The sequence below is a fragment of the Vespa mandarinia genome, chromosome 13, assembly GCF_050613455.1.
Source record: "Vespa mandarinia isolate Hongniang chromosome 13, ASM5061345v1, whole genome shotgun sequence".
Taxonomy (NCBI): Eukaryota; Metazoa; Arthropoda; class Insecta; order Hymenoptera; family Vespidae; genus Vespa; species Vespa mandarinia.
Window position 1 is genome coordinate 1,540,264 of NC_140822.1, and position 19,984 is coordinate 1,560,247.

The 19,984-nt window shown below is 29.3% G+C and overlaps 5 protein-coding genes across 10 annotated transcripts in view; 4 read left to right on the plus strand and 1 right to left on the minus strand.

Moving 5' to 3' along the window:
• Nucleotides 1-3,866, plus strand: part of Ntan1 (N-terminal amidohydrolase 1) — a 45,944-nt gene extending 42,078 nt beyond the window's left edge. For all 4 annotated transcript variants that reach the window (XM_085660994.1, XM_085660993.1, XM_085660992.1 and 1 more), the window contains 4 exons: nucleotides 194-376; nucleotides 968-1,176; nucleotides 1,526-1,687; nucleotides 2,061-3,866. In XM_085660994.1, coding sequence (XP_085517120.1) covers nucleotides 194-376; nucleotides 968-1,176; nucleotides 1,526-1,687; nucleotides 2,061-2,186 — 680 coding nt within the window. In that variant the 3' untranslated portion in view covers nucleotides 2,187-3,866. The remainder of the gene's footprint in view (nucleotides 1-193; nucleotides 377-967; nucleotides 1,177-1,525; nucleotides 1,688-2,060) is intronic.
• Nucleotides 3,867-6,951: 3,085 nt separating this feature from the next.
• On the plus strand, nucleotides 6,952-10,203 carry LOC118444196 (WD repeat-containing protein 36). The gene is made up of 3 exons (XM_035872233.2): nucleotides 6,952-8,707; nucleotides 8,808-9,082; nucleotides 9,185-10,203. Exons 1-3 carry the CDS (start codon nucleotides 7,174-7,176, stop codon nucleotides 10,040-10,042), a joined length of 2,667 nt encoding a protein of 888 aa, XP_035728126.2. The 5' UTR covers nucleotides 6,952-7,173; the 3' UTR covers nucleotides 10,043-10,203.
• Ndc1 (Nuclear division cycle 1) lies at nucleotides 10,138-12,114 on the minus strand. Its single transcript, XM_035872234.2, has one exon. The coding sequence runs from the start codon at nucleotides 11,993-11,995 to the stop codon at nucleotides 10,259-10,261; it is 1,737 nt and encodes a 578-aa protein (XP_035728127.1). The 5' UTR covers nucleotides 11,996-12,114; the 3' UTR covers nucleotides 10,138-10,258.
• Nucleotides 12,115-12,327: 213 nt separating this feature from the next.
• Nucleotides 12,328-13,107, plus strand: LOC118444198 (PCNA-associated factor). The gene is made up of 4 exons (XM_035872235.2): nucleotides 12,328-12,470; nucleotides 12,670-12,741; nucleotides 12,809-12,924; nucleotides 13,002-13,107. The coding sequence occupies exons 1-4, from the start codon at nucleotides 12,434-12,436 to the stop codon at nucleotides 13,065-13,067; spliced, it is 291 nt and encodes a 96-aa protein (XP_035728128.1). The 5' UTR covers nucleotides 12,328-12,433; the 3' UTR covers nucleotides 13,068-13,107.
• A 482-nt stretch (nucleotides 13,108-13,589) lies between these two features.
• Cand1 (Cullin-associated and neddylation-dissociated 1) lies at nucleotides 13,590-19,761 on the plus strand. Of its 3 annotated transcripts, none has more exons than XM_085660935.1 (18): nucleotides 13,591-13,896; nucleotides 14,054-14,141; nucleotides 14,426-14,595; nucleotides 14,702-14,915; nucleotides 15,027-15,319; nucleotides 15,409-15,571; nucleotides 15,654-15,927; nucleotides 16,022-16,531; nucleotides 16,613-16,896; nucleotides 17,050-17,181; nucleotides 17,289-17,457; nucleotides 17,520-17,808; nucleotides 17,937-18,135; nucleotides 18,251-18,508; nucleotides 18,571-18,774; nucleotides 18,884-19,127; nucleotides 19,198-19,344; nucleotides 19,486-19,761. In XM_085660935.1, the coding sequence occupies exons 2-18, from the start codon at nucleotides 14,100-14,102 to the stop codon at nucleotides 19,617-19,619; spliced, it is 3,726 nt and encodes a 1,241-aa protein (XP_085517061.1). In that variant the 5' UTR covers nucleotides 13,591-13,896; nucleotides 14,054-14,099; the 3' UTR covers nucleotides 19,620-19,761. The 3 variants fall into 3 exon arrangements, with proteins under 3 accessions (XP_085517058.1, XP_085517061.1, XP_085517062.1); XM_085660936.1 differs by having other exon boundaries at nucleotides 13,592-13,896; nucleotides 18,586-18,774; nucleotides 19,486-19,760; XM_085660932.1 differs by having other exon boundaries at nucleotides 13,590-13,895; nucleotides 18,586-18,774; nucleotides 19,198-19,761.
• The last annotated feature ends 223 nt before the right edge of the window (nucleotides 19,762-19,984 follow it).

The window sequence follows — 19,984 nt, forward strand, 5'->3', positions numbered from 1 at the left end:
ATAATATTTACTCGTTAAATTCTCTCCCCTTTAAAAAAAAAAAAAAAAAAAAAAAAAAAAAGAAATTCTATTTATCAAAGATCGTCAAAATGACATGAATGAAAAGTATAACAGATAGATTACGATTTACTCGATCTTCTAAAAGTTTACAAATCTTCGAAATTCTCTAATTATGATATTGTAAAATTTGTAGGATCGGGTGCAGCAGCCTTGGCACACCTGGACGGTGCAGGTACAGAAGATGCCGCAGCCGCGATGGTTCAAAGGGTGACAGAATTAGCTATTGGCTTTCCGGAAGGTCGTTTAGAGCTTCAATTAGTCGGCGGTTATTCCGATCCAAGAAATTATTCCGAGGAATTGTTTTATAATATTCTCTGTAAGTTTCTTTTTCAATGCTATTTAATCGTTCGATTAGATAAAAGAAGAAAAAAAAAAGAAGGAAATCTAAATAAATCTACATTTTTTTTATTCAAAAGAAAAATACAGGTGGGGTCGGAGATGGGGATAAAAAAAGTTTTTAGGTGATTTTAAAATTAAATATCTTTTTTTTTTTTCGAAGCCTTTTCAGACCTTACAATTTTACAGATTGACCTTATGATTTTATCATCTGAAAAGGAAAAAGAAAAGGGAAATTATTAGCCCGAGAAAGGATCAATTGATTTTGTAATATCACCCCCTAAGGAACTTTTGGCCCGTTTAAAAACCTTCGACTAAAATTACTCAGCTATCCATTCATTTATCACCACCCCACCATCCTGTATAAGATAATAAATCTAAAAATATAATACATGTAGATTTATATAGATTATATATCTTTTGTATGTTTGTTTGTTTGTTGTTCATTCGTTCGTCGTTCGTTCAATTGCTCGTTATATATTTTTATATAAATTATATTCTCTCTTTCTTTCTCTTTCTTTCTCTATTTCTTTCTTTCTCTCTCTCTCTCTTTCTTTCTCCTTTTTTAAAGCTGCCTTTCACAAACAACCCGTCGAAATCGACCTAACGTTGTGCTGTGTCGGTGAATTGAATACAACCGTAAGAGCTGGCATCCATTGGCCTGTGATCTATGGTATCGGATTGAACGTGAAGACCGGCGAGATCTTCCCTGCGACCTTCCCTGACAAGGGCCCCGATCAGCCGCTCAGGTGTGCCAGACAGTTAACCGGAGGTCAACAGGTGCATGTGCGCTGTTATCTAAAGTGAAAGAGGAAGAAGAAAGTAGACACGCCGCATCATATATATATATACATATACATTGTATTATATATATATATGTGCGTGTATGTGTGTGTGTATGTATATGCGTACACGTTGCACGCATTAAGAGTCTTAACAGGCAATTTCGTTTAATATGGAAAACATTTTTAGGAGATTAGGTCGTTGATATTGCTCGCGGCATGAGTATACATAATGTGTATACTCGACGTTTTTAATCCAATAAAATTATTTTTTAATCGAATCGGTAAATGCTTCGATCTAATTATAACAGTTGAAAATGTCATATAATTTCGTTGGAAATTTTTAGGTACTCGACGTTTACGACTGCACACTGGGATTACTTAGAATCGGCCCATTTAATTATGATCCCTTAAGAGGTGTCGACCTCTGGCTAGCTCAATCCGATCAGTTCATCCTTCAACATCTATCGACGTCGCCGGAAGTCGAACTTCCTCATTTCGTGTCACAGGTGAATTATTTATTTGTTTGTTTATTTATTTCTTTTATCGATGAACTATATATTTTGAACGAAACAATACTCGATGATCCACTCTGTAGATAAATTCTATTTGATGTGTTTACTTTGATAAAGATATCTTTTTTTTTTTCTTCTTTTTATTGATCTTCAATCAATTAATCATTTCTTTTTTCTACATCTCTTTAACATTGTTAATAAGAAACGCAAAAGTGGATCTCTTGTACTTAAATTTAATATTAATATTTCTTTTATTATTATTATTGTTATTATTATTATTATTTATTTATTTATTTATTTATTTATTTATTTATTTATTTATTTATTTATTTATTTTTCTTTTCCTCTTCTTTTTTTTTTTTTTTAGGTACGAGCAACGCTTAAATATATCCAGGACAATCAATTTCCGGCGGTTACCGTCTTTCGAGATAATAGGCCTCATTATTATCGTCGGGACGAAGCAACTGGAGTCTGGCAACCGATACGATACTAATTATTGCACTTCGAATTACATTAACATGTATATGTATGTGCGCGCCAACTTTTTCGTCCTTTCTTGAGGGAGCATGAAATCAATTAATTAATTAATTAATTAATGCTCGCGAAGATTCGTCACTCCTTTTTTTTTTCTTTTCTTTTCTTTTCTTTTCTTTTTTTCTGTTTTTTTTTTCAACCTCGACGAGAAGAAGAAAAAGAAAAAGAAGAGGAAGAAGAAATCAATTTTCTATCAATCGATAATTGCGAACTATATAAAAAAGGAAAGAAATATGGCGGACTAAAAGGAGGGAAAAAAGAAAAGAGAAAATAATTAAATCAACGTGATGTTCTTCTCGTGTTGAGATTCGAAATAAATAATTAATCCTAAGTGCGAGAGGGGAGAGAGAGAAAGAGAGAAAGAGGAGAGACGGACGTCGTCGTCGTCTTCGTCGTTGTCGTCTTTATCTTCGTTTTCCTGAAGATTTATGCCGCGTGAATCACGAACATGAATTACGCTTTCGTGGAACCACGTTGGACTCGTGTTTATCGTTAAGATTGCCTGTGATGTCGAATGATTCAATCATCAAAGGAAAATCAAACCGGTTTGATTTTCACAGATATGACGAATGGAATGGCCGCCAAGCGTAAAATAGAATGTTCTACGTATATAATAATGGATGATAAATACTTAACGTCGATTGCTTTTCGATGTCGTTAATTAAAATATATATTTTAAAAATTTCATACGAACAAATTTCACGTACGCTTCTTTTTATTAAATAATAAATAACCATAAGATAGATAGAGATAGAGAGAGAGAGAGAGAGAGAGAGAGAGAGAGAGAGAGAGAGAGAGAGAGAGAGAGAAAGAGCTGAAGTGAATGAGAAAGCGTAATTATTCAACGTTCGCGGTTCACGCTACTTGAGAACGGGACATTAAGTTTTGATTACGTTTGATCATTGGCGGATTTTTTTAACCTTCGAGGAATCCACGGAGACAAATTACAAATTCTTGAGGAGGAGGAATAGAGGGAAAATGGGACGCCCGCCTCCCTTTTCCCTAACATTATAAAATAAATCAATTATTATGCGCACAATATAACATTACGTATATATACTTTCTTGCATCGATCGTTCATGAAAATTGAGAAATAAACACTGTGCAATAAAAATCGATCATAATCTCATTAATAATAAAAATTAAAAATTATATATCTATCTGCCGTCGAAAGATATTAAATTCATTTTGTTTATATAATTTGGAATTTTTTTTATACTTTGTCGTATCGTCCCGTGTCGTGTCGTGTCGTGTCGTGTCGTGTCGTGTCCTGTCGGGGTCTTATATCTTATAGGGCCCAAAGCAGCCGCCTCCGCCATTTCTATGCATAAATCCGCCATTGTTATCGTCTTTCGTTTCATTACTTTTGGACATCGTTTCTCTCGTCGCTTTTGTAAATCAATAAATAAATATTATTATAGCGTACACATACACGTACACACAGACACACACACACACACACACACACGTGCAGTTTGAACGAACGATCGATCATGTTCGATCGTCGATCACGTTGATGATATATAATTAAAAAGCTTAGAAACTCGTGTTCTCTTGCCATTTTTATTTTTACAAGTTAAGAGAGGGAAAAGAAACAGAGACAGAGAGAGAAAGAGAGAGAGAGAGAGAGAGAGAGAAAGGGACGGAAAAAAAATAAAAAACGTTTGTGAAAGGAAAAAGAACTTTTTTTCCGGGTTTGTTTTGTTCTTTTTTTCTATAATTTTTTTATTTCCTTTTTTATTTTTAATTTTTTTTTTTTCCTTTTTTTCTTTTTCTTAATAATCTCAAGAAATTCACACAACGAATATTTCAACGTGTACTTGCCATAAACGAAAAAAGAAAGAAAGTTTAGCGTTAGACGAATAGTTTTAAGAGAATTTTTTAGAGAGAGAGAGAGAGAGAGAGAGAGAGAGAGAATATCAATAAAAAAAAAGGAAGAAAGAAAGAAAGAAAAAGGAAAATATAATAAAAGGAGAAAAAAAAGAAGACAAGAGGACAGATAAAAAGAATTATGAAAAAGAAAAATTACCACGCTAATTGACGCACACAAGAATATAATGATGTGTACATAATTTCTTTTTTTTTTTCTTCTTTTTTTTTTAAGACACGCAACATTCACACACACATATACACATACAAATTCGCGATTTTGAAAATAAATAATTCTTTTATGATAAGGGAACAAACAAACTCTGCCAAGCTTATCGAAATCGCTCTTTTTTCTTGTTATTTCTCTCCATTTTTATTATTATTATTATTATTATTATTATTATTATTATTATTATTATTATTATTATTATTATTATTATTATTATTATTATTATTATTATTATTATTATTAATATTGTTATTATTATTATTATTATTATTATTATTATTATTATTATTATTATTATTATTATTATTATTATTATTATTATTATTATTATTATTATTATTATTATTATTATTATTATTATTATTATTATTATTATTATTATTATTATTATTATTATTATTATTATTGTTTTAAAGGTAAATAAAATCTTTCTCGCGATAAAGTAGATCCTATTGTTACCAATCTCGTCGTTTAAAATGTTCTAATATTATGGATATTAAATTTTCTTTATCGATAAACGTCGCAAACGCTTACAATCAGTGTCTTATTTATTTACACTCATATGACGAAATGTTTAACAGAAAAAACGTGGTGTTTTTTCTTCTTTTTTGTAGATAAAAAAGAAAACACGAAGAAAAAGAACAAAGAGAGAGAGGGAGAGAGAGAGAGAAAAGTGAATGTTTTTCTTTTGATCGAGGGTCGAAGAAAAAAAGAAAAAAATACGTACATACATACACACATACATACATACACATATACATACATATATCGTCCAGTGTGCATTTTATATTTTACTTATGATGTTCCGAAGTTTACGTGGTGTGTTCAAAATGGTGGCCTTAGCGTTAATGCAATAACGAAAAGTTCTTATAATAAATGATTTATATCGATTTTCTATTTTCTGCAATGTAATATCGAAGCACATTAATGCCATTACAGTAATACGTTTTAATCTCTTATAATCCTCTAAATTCCTCGTCGTATCTCGATTGTATATGATAAATTACTTTTTCTTTCTTTTTTTTTTTTTTCGTTTTTTTTACGCGATAAAAGTAGAGAAATCATTAATCGTGTGTGCGTTAGTCCTTCGAGTAAAAACAAACTAGCTATTTCACAATTTTTCTTCATTACCAATTCTATTCTTCTCTGAAGAAATTATTTATCTATCTATCTATCTATCTATCTATCTATCTATTTGTTCTTCTTTACGTTATTATATGAAATGACAAAACTGGACACCTTACGTATCAAAAACACATACGTTATTGGATATATTTAATAGTATATCTTCTATAAATGACATGGTAAACAATTTAACGAAGAAATTCAGCAGACTTATGTCCTGCGAATATTCCTCGTATATATATATAATAGTACGATAATACGACTCTGTTACTCTAACATATATATATGTTAGAAGAGGAGATAAATTTAAGGATATTAGAAAATATTCATTGAGTATATCTTGAGATCAGAGAGAACGGAACAAATAACGTTATTGTAAGCGGTTGAATTTGTCATTTTATTCTCTATTAAAATATAGAGAGAAAAGAAAAAAAAATATATATATATATATAGTTCTATTCGAAAAAAGAAAGAAAGAAAAAAAAAAAGAAAAAAAAACGAAACTAACATAAGATTGGACGATCTTTTAAAATTTCGTAGAAAAGAAAAAAAGGGAAGAGGGAAGGAAGAAACGAGAAAAGAAGTGATCTTGAGAACATTTTTTTTTTTTTTTTTTTTTCTATCGTTACATGTATCCCCTTTAGAATAGTATATATTTTTCCTACAAAGTTTTTTCATACGATTATAAATAACGAAGATAAATATTTAGATATTCCTAAATAGTAGAATAAATATAATATTGAATATAATTGTTCTTTGTAATTATAACAATGAAATAATTGTTTACACAAGTGCAACTTGTTTATACAGTTAAGTATATTTCAAGCGCTTGTTGTAAAACACATTTTCGCACGCTTTTAATTTCAATTGCAATTGAATCATTGAGGATATATATATATATTTACAATTACCTTTCAAAAAGCAAAACGTATTTTACGTTTTGTATATGGTCGATCAAAAAAAAAAAAAAAAAAAAAAAAAAAAAAAAAAAAAATACATAAAGAAAAAAAATTTCATATCAAAGTCACGGCGGAGCGCAATTATTGATTATAATAATTTTTGCGAAATATCATTTTAAATCGAATTAGATGAATTTGTATTAAATCTTGTTTCTCGACTTCAAGCTCGTTAACATATTTTGTGAATAAACATCATATATTGATACATATTGGATATTTAAAACATTAATACTTGTATTACATATAAGGAATGTATAGTTCGCGATTGAATCTAAGGATATTTAATTATTGAATTAATATGTTTATAATAAGAGTCAATTTTTACAAAAATACTTTTCTTATGATAACATTAATGCATGATATTCCAAGATTTTCCAGCTTCCTTAATATATTTTCTAAATAGAAATAAATATGTCGCTTGAATTTAGGCCATATAAAGTTTCGTTAAAATGTTTTTTAGGAGTAGAGTTGTAACAATGAAGAGGAAAAGAAAAAAAAAATAATGAGACAAAATTTGTCTCCTGACTAATATGATGCAAAATAAAAATCATTATAATCGATTATTATCGTCAGTCTATTTCGAAGTGTGTCGATTAAGATTATGTGACGTCATAGTTTCGTTCGATATGTTTCGTAAAAGAATCGCAGAGTGGCGCTAGTGTCTATCGTATACAAAGATGGCTGCCATCCCCACGAGGCATCATTTAAAACGAGCTCGTGTTTATTGATGTATCTCGATCGGTATAAACATTGAGGTTAGAAAAATGGTACTAAGTAAAATATTTGTACGAAATCGTGCACTTGGTTACGTTAGTAATCATATACCCGTGGTAACTAGATATATTCAAAGAAGAAAAGAAAATCTTTTGGTTACTTGCGTTGGAAAAGAATTTCATACTTATGGATGTGCACATTTTACTCTTCTCAGTGTATCCGGAACTCATCCTGACGATATAACTTGTTTATCTGCAGACACATATCACATTTATACCGCCGCAAAAAATATTATATATGCATGGAGAAGAGGTACGGAATTAAAACATGTTTACAAAGGTCACGAATATTCTATACATATTATATTACCTTTTGGACCACATTTAATTTCCGTCGATGAGAATAGTAATGTTAAAGTTTGGGATATAAAAACAGAAGAATTAATATTAGAATTGAACTTTTCTAATGAAATATTTCAAATAACTACATTGATACATCCGATTACCTATATGAACAAAGTTTTGTTTGGTAGCCAACAAGGATATTTACAATTGTGGAATTTAAAAACAACAAAGATGATTTATACTTTCAAAGGATGGAATAATACTATTACCGCATTAGAGCAAGCACCTGCGATAGATGTTGTAGCTGTAGGTCTATCCGATGGAAGGATTATGTTACATAATCTTAAATATGACGAAACGATCTTTGAATTGATTCAAGATTGGGGTGCTGTAATATCTATAACATTTCGTACCGATGATCATCCAATTATGGCTACTGGAAGTTTAAATGGACATATTGTATTTTGGAATCTCGAGCAAAGAAAAGTTGAAAGCCAATTGAACAAAGCTCATTTTGATTCTGTAACAGGTTTAAAATATCTACCGAATGAACCATTAATGGTTTCATCCTCGCCTGATAATTCCTTAAAATTATGGATTTTTGACTTGGCCGATGGTGCTGGAAGATTATTGAAAATAAGAGAGGGACATTCATTACCACCTACGATCGTTCGTTTTTATGGCAACAATAGCGATAATATATTAACTGCAGGAGGTGATTCATCGCTTAGAATATTCTCTACTATTACCGAAACATTTAATAAAAGTTTAGGAAGAGCTTCTTTTAATAGAAAAGCTACTAAGAAGAAAGGTAGATCGATAGAAGATCCATTGATAATGCCTCCAATAATAAATCTGTCTTTTGAAAAAACTAGGGAAAAGGAATGGAGCAATATAGTAGCTTCTCATGCTGGTTTAGGCACAGTTACTACATGGTCTTATGATTTATTAAAGATGGATAATCATAAATTATTACCAGAAAGATTTAAAAATAATCGTAATGCTGTAGCAACTTGTTTGTGCCTTACAAAATGTGGTAATTTCGTTGTTATTGGATATAATACTGGTCATGTAGATCGATTTAATGTACAATCAGGTATTCATAGAGCCAGTTATGGCAATGAAAGTGAAGCGCATAAAGGTTCAGTAAAAGGTGTAATAGTAGACGCTTTGAATCAAACCGTTATTACAGCTGGAAGGGATTGCTTTATAAAATTTTGGAACTTTAAATCTAAAAATGGTAAATAAATCATAATAGAATTATTTTTTATCGGTTTATTGTTGTTCCATTTATTATATCATTTTTATTTCAAAATTAAATGTTATATGTAAAATTAAAGATACAGGACCAAGGACTATAATAACGCTACCTGAATCGATAGAATGGTTACGGTATCACAATGAAAGTACTTTCATGGCCGTTGCATTGGAAGATTTCTCAGTGATTTTAATTGATTTAGATACTAAAAAAGTAATGAGACATTTTCACGGACATAAAGGACAATTGACAGATGCATCATTCAGTCCAGATGCAAGATGGTTAATCACATCTTCTATGGATTGTACAATAAGGACTTGGGATATTTTATCTTCACATTTAATAGATGTATTTCAAGTAAGTTTCTATAATATTATTATCGGTCGTAGGCCCGATTATTTTGATTAAATATATTTCATTTATACATAAATATATTTTATAATTGTATAATACATTTAGGTTCCAGATGCGTGTATATCTTTACATTTTTCTCCTACTGGAGAATTTCTTGTCACATCTCATATGTGTAATTTGGGAATATATTTGTGGTCAAATCGTACGATTTATTCTCATGTATCCTTAAAAGCTATAAGGGAAGAGGATGTAATACCTATAATTAATTTTCCTAGTTCTATAGTGGAAGTTAATCGACAAGATGACGATGACGTTATTGAAGATGAATCAGAATATATTTCTCCGGAACAGCTTAATGAAAATCTAATTACGATATCCGCTTTGGCACAATCCAGATGGTTAAATTTGCTTAACATAGATATAGTTAAGAAAAGAAACAAACCTAAGGAGCCACCTAAAGCTCCAGAAAAGGCACCCTTCTTTTTACCAACTATTCCCTCGTTAGATATTAAATTTGATTTTTCAGATTTAAAAGATCCTATGGACGCTGAAAAATTACGATCTCATAAAGATTTTCAAAATTTAACAATATTTGCCAAATTATTATATTCTACTGCATCAAATGAAAATTTTTTAGATGTTATAAATAAATTAAAATCTATGAGCCCAAGTTCCGTTGACTTCGAAATTCAATCTCTTTCCTCGGAAGAAAATAGTACAAAATTATTGTTACTTCAATTTATGAAAGTCTTGTGTTATATGATGGAACGTAAAATTGATTTCGAATTGACGCAAGCATATCTAGCAGTATTTTTAAAATGGCATGGTCAAACAATATCTGAAATTGAGGAATTGAGAGATAACTTAGAAAAAATAGAAGATTTACAATCGAAAAACTGGTTTATACTTAGAGAAAAATTATTCTATAATCTTAGTGTTGTACAGACTATTAAAAAAATGTAATATAAATAAAATTTAAGAAATTTGTATTTATTTTTTTTTTTTTTTTTTTTCCTTTGTAAAATTGTTCGAAAAAAATAAACAAAAAAAAAGTCCTTTGTTAAATGTATATAATCATCAAAAATGTAACGCGCAATGTAAATACAAATATACCATAGTATTTGTTATTTTTATTACAGTTCTATAAAATAAAAAGATCATAGAAATATTATATATATATTATTCTTTGTAATTAAGAAAAGGTTGTAAATGTTCTATCATTGTAGATTCAAGTTTCAAATCATTAATGTAATTTTCAAAACCCGTTGTAATTCTGTACAAACTACGTTTACTTGCACTTCTTAATGAATTAAACATCTGTTTGATACATCTATCGCTATTCTGAGATTTTTTCATTAATATATTAGACTTATACAATTTATCTAAAGTAAGCTTTAATGCTAACAGTGCATGAAATATATCCGGTAGATCTTTTTGTACAATTCCATAAGAGTCTTCCTTCAAAGATACAATTGCCAAAGATGATATAGCTTCTGCTGCCCATATTACAGCTTGCGCATTAAATAAAGCGTATTCAATCTTGAGCTCATCTTGTTCGCCAAAAACATAATAAATAAGTGGTTTTGAAAGAAAATAAGAGATCATCAAGTCCCATTTGGTTTTTATATATTTATACGTTAAAGATTTAATTTCAGGAGATTTAGAGACACAGCTTTCATTTGCAGATGGTATTGTGTCTGTTACCAATTTACGCATATTATACGTATATTCACTTTTAAATGCAGACAAATTCGATGAAATTGAAGTTGTAATCGTAGAGGTAGAAGATGCAAATTGTTGTTCCTTCGCTTTTAAAGTAATTGCATTAAGCTCATCGGAAAATTTGTTTATGAAGTTCAGGGACTTTTCAATAATACAATTCCAATTATAAGGATGACCACCAGGTTGACTCAATGTAAATAATATTCTTCTTCTTGTTTCTTGCTTTTCGGCCAAAGTAACAAGATCTAAATATCCCAAATGTTGTATCATAGGTATATTATCCATGGATAAAACATCAGCCAATGTTATCGTTGAAATGTGACTATCAAATATATTATTATTTGGTTGAATTTCTAAAGGTATCCATTCTGTTAGAAATACTTCTAATAATAAAATCGTAGTATTACTTGTAAATATCAAGGTCGATTGATATAGCCACAAATACATTGTTAAGGATACATTTAACAATTGTGGAAAATTATCTAATGGCTTTGTTTCTATTTGTGCGGACGTAATGGACAGTATAAAGTCACGCATATAGGATCCCAATAAATAATATCCAATTATAAAATAGATAACAGGCCACAATGAAATGGACGTTATCGTGGATAGCATGGAATAAATACCTTTTCTAAATTTGGAAAATTTTGTCATTGGTATTATAGAAAATTGAAAATATCGTTGATTGGATAAACTCGTAGTTAGAAAGAAATAAAATCCAGTCCACATTCCGCCAAGTAATAGAAAATAATGTTCTTCTATTAGGCATGATCCGTAAAGTGTATCACAATTATCAATCAATAAATTATGATTACCTTTCTTCAATGACAAATGTAACCATACTAAATTACATCCCATCAAGATACAGAGCAATCCTCTTAATAAATTTTGTCCGGTGAAAATATGTTGAATTTTTAAGAATCTATTCTTTAAGTACGGCTGACGATGTAAATAATTATTGCAATAAATAATTCCTTGTAGAAATGCTACGAATACAAAAAAATGTATTCGTAATTTTAAGGAAATTATAGTCTCCCAAGTATTCTGTAGCCATAATTTAACATTTGTGTTAATATTTGTAATTAATATCAATAAGCACAAAAGGAAGATTTGTAGTGTGATGTTCAATGTAATAGCTATGAACATTCGTCCTATCAATAATCCTGGATAATTTTTTCTATTACGTTCTGACATTTTCTAAATTCACTAATTCAACTTATCTTTAATAAACACTTTTACATCTAATAAACATACTCTTAAACGTGACAACGTTTTACTCTTTATACCGGTATAACCTATATATATATATGTGTGTACATATATATATGTTATAATCAGCCAATGATCGTGTGGATATAAGAATGGCGCCATGTCAGTTGTCAATTGCGCGGGAATTATGTTGTCATTATAGACAAATGTTCTGTTATTTGAAATTTTCAAAAATGTAACTTTCTCAAATACGTTATAGAATTTTTTACATTTATAATTTTACCTTTAAAGTTGGTACCATTATATTTGTACATTTTCAAACATTGTACTGTGTGATTTTACAGCATACGCAAAGCCTCTTTCAATTTAAACAAAGACCTTTCAAAACAAGGATTTATCAAATTTAAATATATTATTTTAAGTATGGTCCGAACCAAAGCAGATCGAGTACCTACAAAAGGTAAAGATTTCTTTTTGGTAATAAATAATTATGAATAATAATCATTTACTTTCTGTTTCTTTTTTTCTTTTTTTCTTTTTTTTTTTTTTAGTTCACTTACATTACAAAGCATTTAACTTTATGAAGTAATATACTTTAATTAATCAAAAAATTATGTTAATATGATCATATGATTTTATTTGTTTACTTTATATTTTAGCTGTTGGTGCTAAAGCACCACACAAAGTTGCAAGTACAACAGGCGCAAAAAAAACATCAGGAAATGGCAAAGGTAATAAATATTTGTCAAGTTTCCTTTGAAAGATATTACTTCTATTATAATATCATTTTATTTTTAGGAAAAAGTTATTCTGGTGGAAATCCTTATCATCCAAGAGAAACTCCAGAGTGGCAAAAACCAATCACAAATTTTATGAATCAAAATGTTACTAAGGAACGTGATGTCTCATCAAAAGTAAATATAAAATAAATAAGTATATATATATATATATAACACACAGATATTTTTAATATAAATAATTATTTTGGCAGAGTAATGAAAATGAGGAAAATAATACAAATGATACCTCCATTGAGATTGATACTGATCAAAATTAAAGAATTCATTATTGTTATTAAATAATATAGAAAAAATTTTATTACATTTAATTCAAAGATATTTCAGATTTAATTAAAACTTACAATATTTTTAGTCTTAGACAAAAAATTGATAAGGATTTAAGTGATCAAAAAACAAAAGAAAATGACTTAACAATTTAATTTTATGATAAGTATATTTTAATTTTAATTCAGTAATAATCTAAATATGTATAAGCTTTGAATTTATATGTTTAATTATTAATATTTGTATTATATTATGAATAATTTTTAAAGCACTGTGTTAACATTTTATTCATTTTATTTTATTTTATATTACTTTTATTATCCACGTTAACATTTTTTTTTTACATAATCGATTATTATTTTTATGAAGATGAAAATCTAGAATCTTGACAAATAATACTAGTGTATTTTCTATCTTGGAAGTTTTATTCATAGACAAATTACCTATACAATATATGGTGGTGGGGAGGAACATTTTTCCCCCAGTATTTTACCAATAATGATACTCGTAAGCTGGGGGAATGCAGTTTTCACGTAGATATAATGCACGTCATAAATGTGCATAAGTGACCAAAAATTAAAAGCAACATCATTCAATTCAATTTCAATTCTCAACGTGTAAACTCGTATAGATTGTTAATATACATTTGAAATAAGTTTCGGAACACAAGAGTGAAATATATAAGAAAAATTTTATTGTCGTATTCACAGAGTTAATTCGCATCACTTGAGACGATGTTACTGTTCTTGTAGTTTGATACAAAATTAATCTCACCAAAAGTGGATGTAATATCTCGGATAAACAAAGAAAGAAAAAAAAAAAGTAAAGTAAAAAAAATTTATTATCGCGTCGACGAAAACGTAATATATATATATATATATATATATATATATATATACATATATATACATATATATGTAGATATATACATATATATATATATACATCATTTTCTTTCCTTTTCGTTTCATTTTAAAAGAAATCACAACGACAATTCAACCGGCTGTGAAGACAATTTTGCAATCATGGCCAGCGTATCTTATCAAATAGCAAATTTATTGGAAAAGGTAAACGTACATTTATTTTAATAAAATCTAACAAAAAATTTGATTTATTTGTAAATTGTTGTTGAAAAATTATGTTTATTGTTGACTTCGTTCGGAAGTTAACCTCACTTTTTTTACCACTTTCTAAAGGAATCCTATTGATTTAAATCAGATTAGATTGCTTTTCTTTTATACAAATATTCATGTATATTATTTGATTTATAAGAATTTTGTGATTTTTATTTTAATGTATTATTGTCATTTCTTTTCTATTATCTTACTTCATAAATATTTTTTTTTCTCAGATGACGTCCAGTGATAAAGATTTTAGATTTATGGCAACGAATGATCTGATGAGCGAATTACAAAAGGATAGTATCAAATTGGATGATGATTCCGAACGTAAGGTCGTAAAGATGTTACTTAAATTATTAGAAGACAAAAATGGAGAAGTACAGAATCTTGCTGTGAAATGGTATATTATTTTATTAATCATTTTTTTTTTCTTTTTTTATTTTTTATTTTGAGAAGATATAATATTTGTACGAATCATGAGATTACGGAAGTATTAAAAATTTTAGTTTAGGTCCACTAGTCAATAAAGTAAAGGAATACCAAGTAGAAATTATTGTGGATGCTTTATGTAGTAATATGGTATCCGATAAAGAACAGCTAAGGGATATTTCCAGTATTGGTTTGAAGACTGTTATTTCCGAACTTCCTTTAGGATCCAGTGCACTCGTTGCTAATGTATGTAAGCGCATTACAGGAAGATTAAGTAGTGCTATTGAGAAGGTATGTATTATTTCATATTTATTTATTTATTTATTTATTTTCCTTGAAAAAGGAAGAAAAAAAAGAGAAAAAAAAACCATTATTTATACTATACTCCAAGTTTTACTTCAGCAAGAGGACGTGTCCGTTCAACTGGAGGCTCTTGATATTGTTGCCGATTTGCTTTCCCGATTTGGAGCTTTATTAGTGACATTTCATTCGACTATCTTAACTGCATTACTACCACAGCTTTCCTCCCCACGTCAAGCAGTTCGTAAACGTACCATAGTAGCTTTGAGTCATCTCTTAACGTCGAGCAATAATTATTTATACAACAAACTCTTGGACCATTTACTAGATGGACTTTCAACGCAAACGGCAAAAAATGTTATCAGAACATATATACAGTGTATTGCATCGATTTGGTAAATAGCGTACTTCTATTTATTTATTATATATATAATACAAAAAAAAAGATATTTTATAATTCTTATGAATTCCTTTATCATCATAGTCGTCAAGCGGGACATAGGTTCGGTGAACAAATAGAACGAGTTATGCCATTGATAGTAGGATATAGTAACGAGGACGATGATGAACTTAGAGAATATTGTTTACAGGCATTTGAAGCTTTTGTATATAGATGCCCTAAAGAAATAACACCACATATTAATCAGGTATTTAAGACAAGGTGATAATTATTTTTTTTTTTTTTCTTATCGTTATACTAAAAAATTTCATATTACTTTCGTTTTTTAGATCATAAAAATTTGTTTAGTATATATTACATATGATCCAAATTACAATTACGATGACGATATGAACGATCTCTCTGACGGAGAAGGAGTTGTTATGGAAGTAGAAGAAGATGGGGAGGATGATGCGGAAGATGAATACTCAGATGACGATGACATGAGTTGGAAAGTACGTAGAGCAGCTGCAAAATGCTTGGAAGCTGTAGTATCTAGTAGAAGAGAACTACTGCCAGAACTTTATAAAGTTGTATCTCCAGCATTAATTTCTAGATTCAAAGGTAAACATTTTTAAGAAAAAAAATTATATATTAAAAGTCAATAAATAGTTTTTCTTTTCAATGAAATTTGAATAATATTCTTTGATGATTATAGAGAGGGAGGAAAATGTAAAGTCAGACATTTTCCATGCTTATGTTGCTTTGTTGAGACAAACAAGACCGGCAACTGGTGTGCCACTTGATCCAGATGCAATGGAAGACGATGACGGTAGTCCTATATCCTTGTTGCAACAACAAGTACCCTTAATAGTCAAAGCTGTACATCGTCAGATGAAAGAAAAAAGCATTAAAACTCGACAAGATTGTTTTTCTTTGCTCAAAGAATTAGTTCTTGTATTACCTGGTGCTTTAACGAATCATATACCTGCATTAATACCGGGCATACAGTATTCTTTAGGAGAAAAAAATTCTTCTTCTAACATGAAGATCGATACATTAGCCTTTGTACATACACTTTTGATAACTCATCAACCAGAAGCATTCCATGCTCACATGACTGTTTTGGCTCCTCCTATTATATCAGCAGTAGGAGATCCCTTTTATAAAATCACTGCGGAAGCACTATTAGTTTTACAACAGCTTGTACAAGTTATTAGGCCTCATGGTAAGTAAAAATTATTTAGATAATTAAAAATTCTTATGAACAAGTAAAACTCTCATAATGATATTTTTCTCTTTCTACCAGGTAAACAATGTTATTACAATTTTACCCCTTTGTCTGCTGACATTTATCACTGTACATTAATGAGGTTACGAACAGCGGACATAGATCAAGAGGTTAAAGAAAGAGCGATCGCTTGTATGGGACAAATTCTTGCACATTTTGGTGATACATTATCCAATGAATTACATGTATGCCTTCCTATATTTTTGGATAGATTACATAATGAAATAACACGCCTCACAACCGTTAAGGCATTAACTTGTATAGCTGCTTCACCTTTAAGAGTTGATTTAAAACCAATTATGGTATGTTTGTTTTATAACTTTTCACATAATTTGTGATAAGTTATTGAAAGTGTACATTTTCTTTTTTTTTTTTCTTCTTTTTTTTTTTTCTTTTTTTTTTCTTTCTTTCTTTTCTTTCTTTTTTTTTTCCCTTCTTTTCTTTTCTTTTCTCAGGAAGAAGCAATACCAATTCTTGGATCTTTCTTAAGAAAAAATCAGAGAGCCTTAAAGTTATGTTCTTTACCACTTTTGGATACTTTAGTACGCAATTACAGTTCTGCTCTACACTTCGATCTATTAGATACGGTAAATTACATGATTAAATATCAGAAAAATATTCTCTTATTATATTTAATAAAAATTAATCTTCTTTTTGCTTTTTTTTTTTTTTTTTTTTTTCTTTTTTTTTCCAGGTCACAACAGAACTACCTGCTCTGTTAAATGAAACTGACCTGCATATTGCACAGTTAACACTTAATTTACTAACTACAATTGCAAAATTACATCCGGGTTCATTGACAAGAGTATCAGATAATATTCTACCGGAGATATTAGTACTTGTAAAGTCACCACTTCTTCAAGGTAAGCATTATAAACATTTAATTCATTAAATCATCTTCTTATAAAGAATTGACTGTTACCAGGTGTTGCATTAAGTTCTATGCTTGAGTTTTTCCAAGCATTGGTTCAAGCCGATATACCGGGTCTTGGTTATCGTGAATTGCTTTCGATGTTAGTTGCACCGGTTAATCAATCAGTTCTACATAAGCAAGCTTATCATTCATTAGCAAAGTGTGCTGCTGCCTTGACAATTACTTGTCAACAGGAAGCACAAGCTGTAGTTGAACAATTTCTAAAGGATGTTCAAAATCCACAGAGCGATGCACAACACATTTTTGCATTGCTGGTTATTGGAGAGATTGGTAAACATGTGTAAGTCAAAATAAGAAGGAAATGTTTCTTCTTTTTCTTTTCTTTTTTTTTTTTTTCTCTCTAAAAGAAATACTCGTTTGTTATCTATTTTTTTTTTTTTTTTTTTTTTTTTTGCATATTCTTTATAGAGACTTAAGTGGAATAAATTCATTGAAACACATTATATTGAACTCTTTCTCGTCTCATTCGGAAGAAGTCAAATCGGCAGCTAGCTATACCTTAGGGAACATAGCGGTTGGTAATCTTCCAGAATATTTACCGTTTGTGTTGAAAGAAATAGAGGCACAACCGAAACGTCAATATCTTCTTTTACATTCTTTAAAGGAGGTATGTTAATTGCATTTAAATATAATAAATAATGTCTTCGTCGAATGTTAACGAGTTATTTTCTTTCTCTCTTTTTTTTTTCTTTTTTTTTTTTTCTTTTTTTTTTTTTCTACAGATCATTGCTTGTCAATCTGCAAGTCCTTCTGGTGTATCGCATTTACAAAATTTCGTACCATCCATATGGATGCTTTTATACAGACATTGTGAATGTACAGAAGAAGGAACTCGTAATGTCGTCGCGGAGTGTCTTGGAAAGCTCACTTTAATCGATCCAGCTAGATTATTACCTACTTTACAAGAATCATTAAAATCACCCTCCGCACTTATGAGAACAACTACAGTCACAGCTGTTAAATTCACTATTTCAGATCAGGTAAAAATGTTATTTGTCATTTTTATCGTTATCGAATTATTAAATATTTCCATATAATTAAGTACGTATTTTTAAAGCCTCAACCAATCGATTCTATGTTGAAACAATGTATGGAAAACTTTTTGGTTGCTTTGGAAGATCCTGATTTAAATGTTCGAAGGGTAGCATTAGTTGCTTTCAATTCAGCAGCACATAACAAGCCTATGTTGATCAGAGATTTATTAGATTCCGTGCTGCCACATCTTTACACCGAAACCAAAATAAAGGTATAACAAAGAACAAAAAAAAAAAACAAATATATTTTCAATAAAAATTAACAGATTATATATTATAATTTTTATTATAATTTTTTTTTCTCTTTTTTTTCATATACAGAAAGAACTGATCAGAGAAGTAGAAATGGGTCCGTTCAAACATACAGTAGATGATGGTTTGGATTTAAGGAAAGCAGCATTTGAATGCATGTACACATTATTAGACTCTTGTCTTGATCGATTAGATGTCTTTGAATTCTTAAATCATGTTGAAAATGGTCTCAGAGATCATTATGATATAAAGATGTTAACTTATTTAATGACCGCTCGTTTAGCACAGTTATGCCCAACAGCAGTTTTACAGAGTAAGGTTTTTTTACATAATATAATTTAGAAATAATATTGTATAAAAATTGTATTATTTTTTACTTGTAGGGTTGGAACGATTGGTTGAACCATTAAAGAGCACTTGTACTATGAAGGTCAAAGCTAATTCGGTTAAGCAAGAGTATGAAAAACAGGATGAATTAAAACGTTCTGCACTTAGAGCTGTTGCTGCGTTACTTACTATACCAGATGCAGGTATGTATAATTATAAAAAAAATATATATATATATAAATGTGATCTCGTACGATGTCAAAACATGGAGACAATATATGTATGTAATTGTTTAATTTCTTTTCTTCTTCTTCTTTTTTTTTTTTTTTTCTTTTTTTTTCCAGACAAAAATCCATCATTAAGCGAATTCGTATCACAAATCAAGACGACACCAGAATTACAACCATTATTTGAAATCATTCAGAAAGACTGTACTGGCAATAACGTGAATGAAACTAACGCGATGGATCAGAGCTAAGAAGAGTTTACACCATTAACTTTTATATTTCATAGATCACTTATAGCTAAGCAGATGGGTGATCATACTATTCATAGTTTATTTGTATACGTTATTTTTCCATTATCGTCGCTACAATTTAAAACGATGTAGTTGTGAAAAAAAAAAAAAAAAAAAAAAAAAAAAAAAAGGAAAAAGATAAAAAAAATACAATGTATGTGATTTCATGCTCTAATGTAATAAGAATTCATGCTTAAAAAAAAAAATGTATGTGAATGCATGTTCTGTATAAACATTGCAATAAATTTTCCGACATGCATTTTTTTTCGACAACATTAATATATATAAATATATATATATATATATATATATATATATATATATAT

Excerpts from the sequence above, each read along its gene's own strand:
- LOC118444196 (XM_035872233.2), top strand. The coding sequence starts at position 7,174 with ATGGTACTAAGTAAAATATTTGTACGAAATCGTGCACTTGGTTACGTT. Across the intron at positions 8,708-8,807 it reads GAACTTTAAATCTAAAAATG|ATACAGGACCAAGGACTATA; the intron begins GTAAATAAATCA and ends GTAAAATTAAAG. Across the intron at positions 9,083-9,184 it reads ATTTAATAGATGTATTTCAA|GTTCCAGATGCGTGTATATC; the intron begins GTAAGTTTCTAT and ends TAATACATTTAG.
- Ndc1 (XM_035872234.2), bottom strand. The coding sequence starts at position 11,995 with ATGTCAGAACGTAATAGAAAAAATTATCCAGGATTATTGATAGGACGA.
- Cand1 (XM_085660932.1), top strand. The coding sequence starts at position 14,100 with ATGGCCAGCGTATCTTATCAAATAGCAAATTTATTGGAAAAG. Across the intron at positions 16,897-17,049 it reads TTGATTTAAAACCAATTATG|GAAGAAGCAATACCAATTCT; the intron begins GTATGTTTGTTT and ends TTCTTTTCTCAG. Across the intron at positions 17,458-17,519 it reads AAAGTCACCACTTCTTCAAG|GTGTTGCATTAAGTTCTATG; the intron begins GTAAGCATTATA and ends GACTGTTACCAG.
- LOC118444198 (XM_035872235.2), top strand. The coding sequence starts at position 12,434 with ATGGTCCGAACCAAAGCAGATCGAGTACCTACAAAAG. Across the intron at positions 12,471-12,669 it reads AGATCGAGTACCTACAAAAG|CTGTTGGTGCTAAAGCACCA; the intron begins GTAAAGATTTCT and ends TTTATATTTTAG. Across the intron at positions 12,925-13,001 it reads AACGTGATGTCTCATCAAAA|AGTAATGAAAATGAGGAAAA; the intron begins GTAAATATAAAA and ends TTATTTTGGCAG.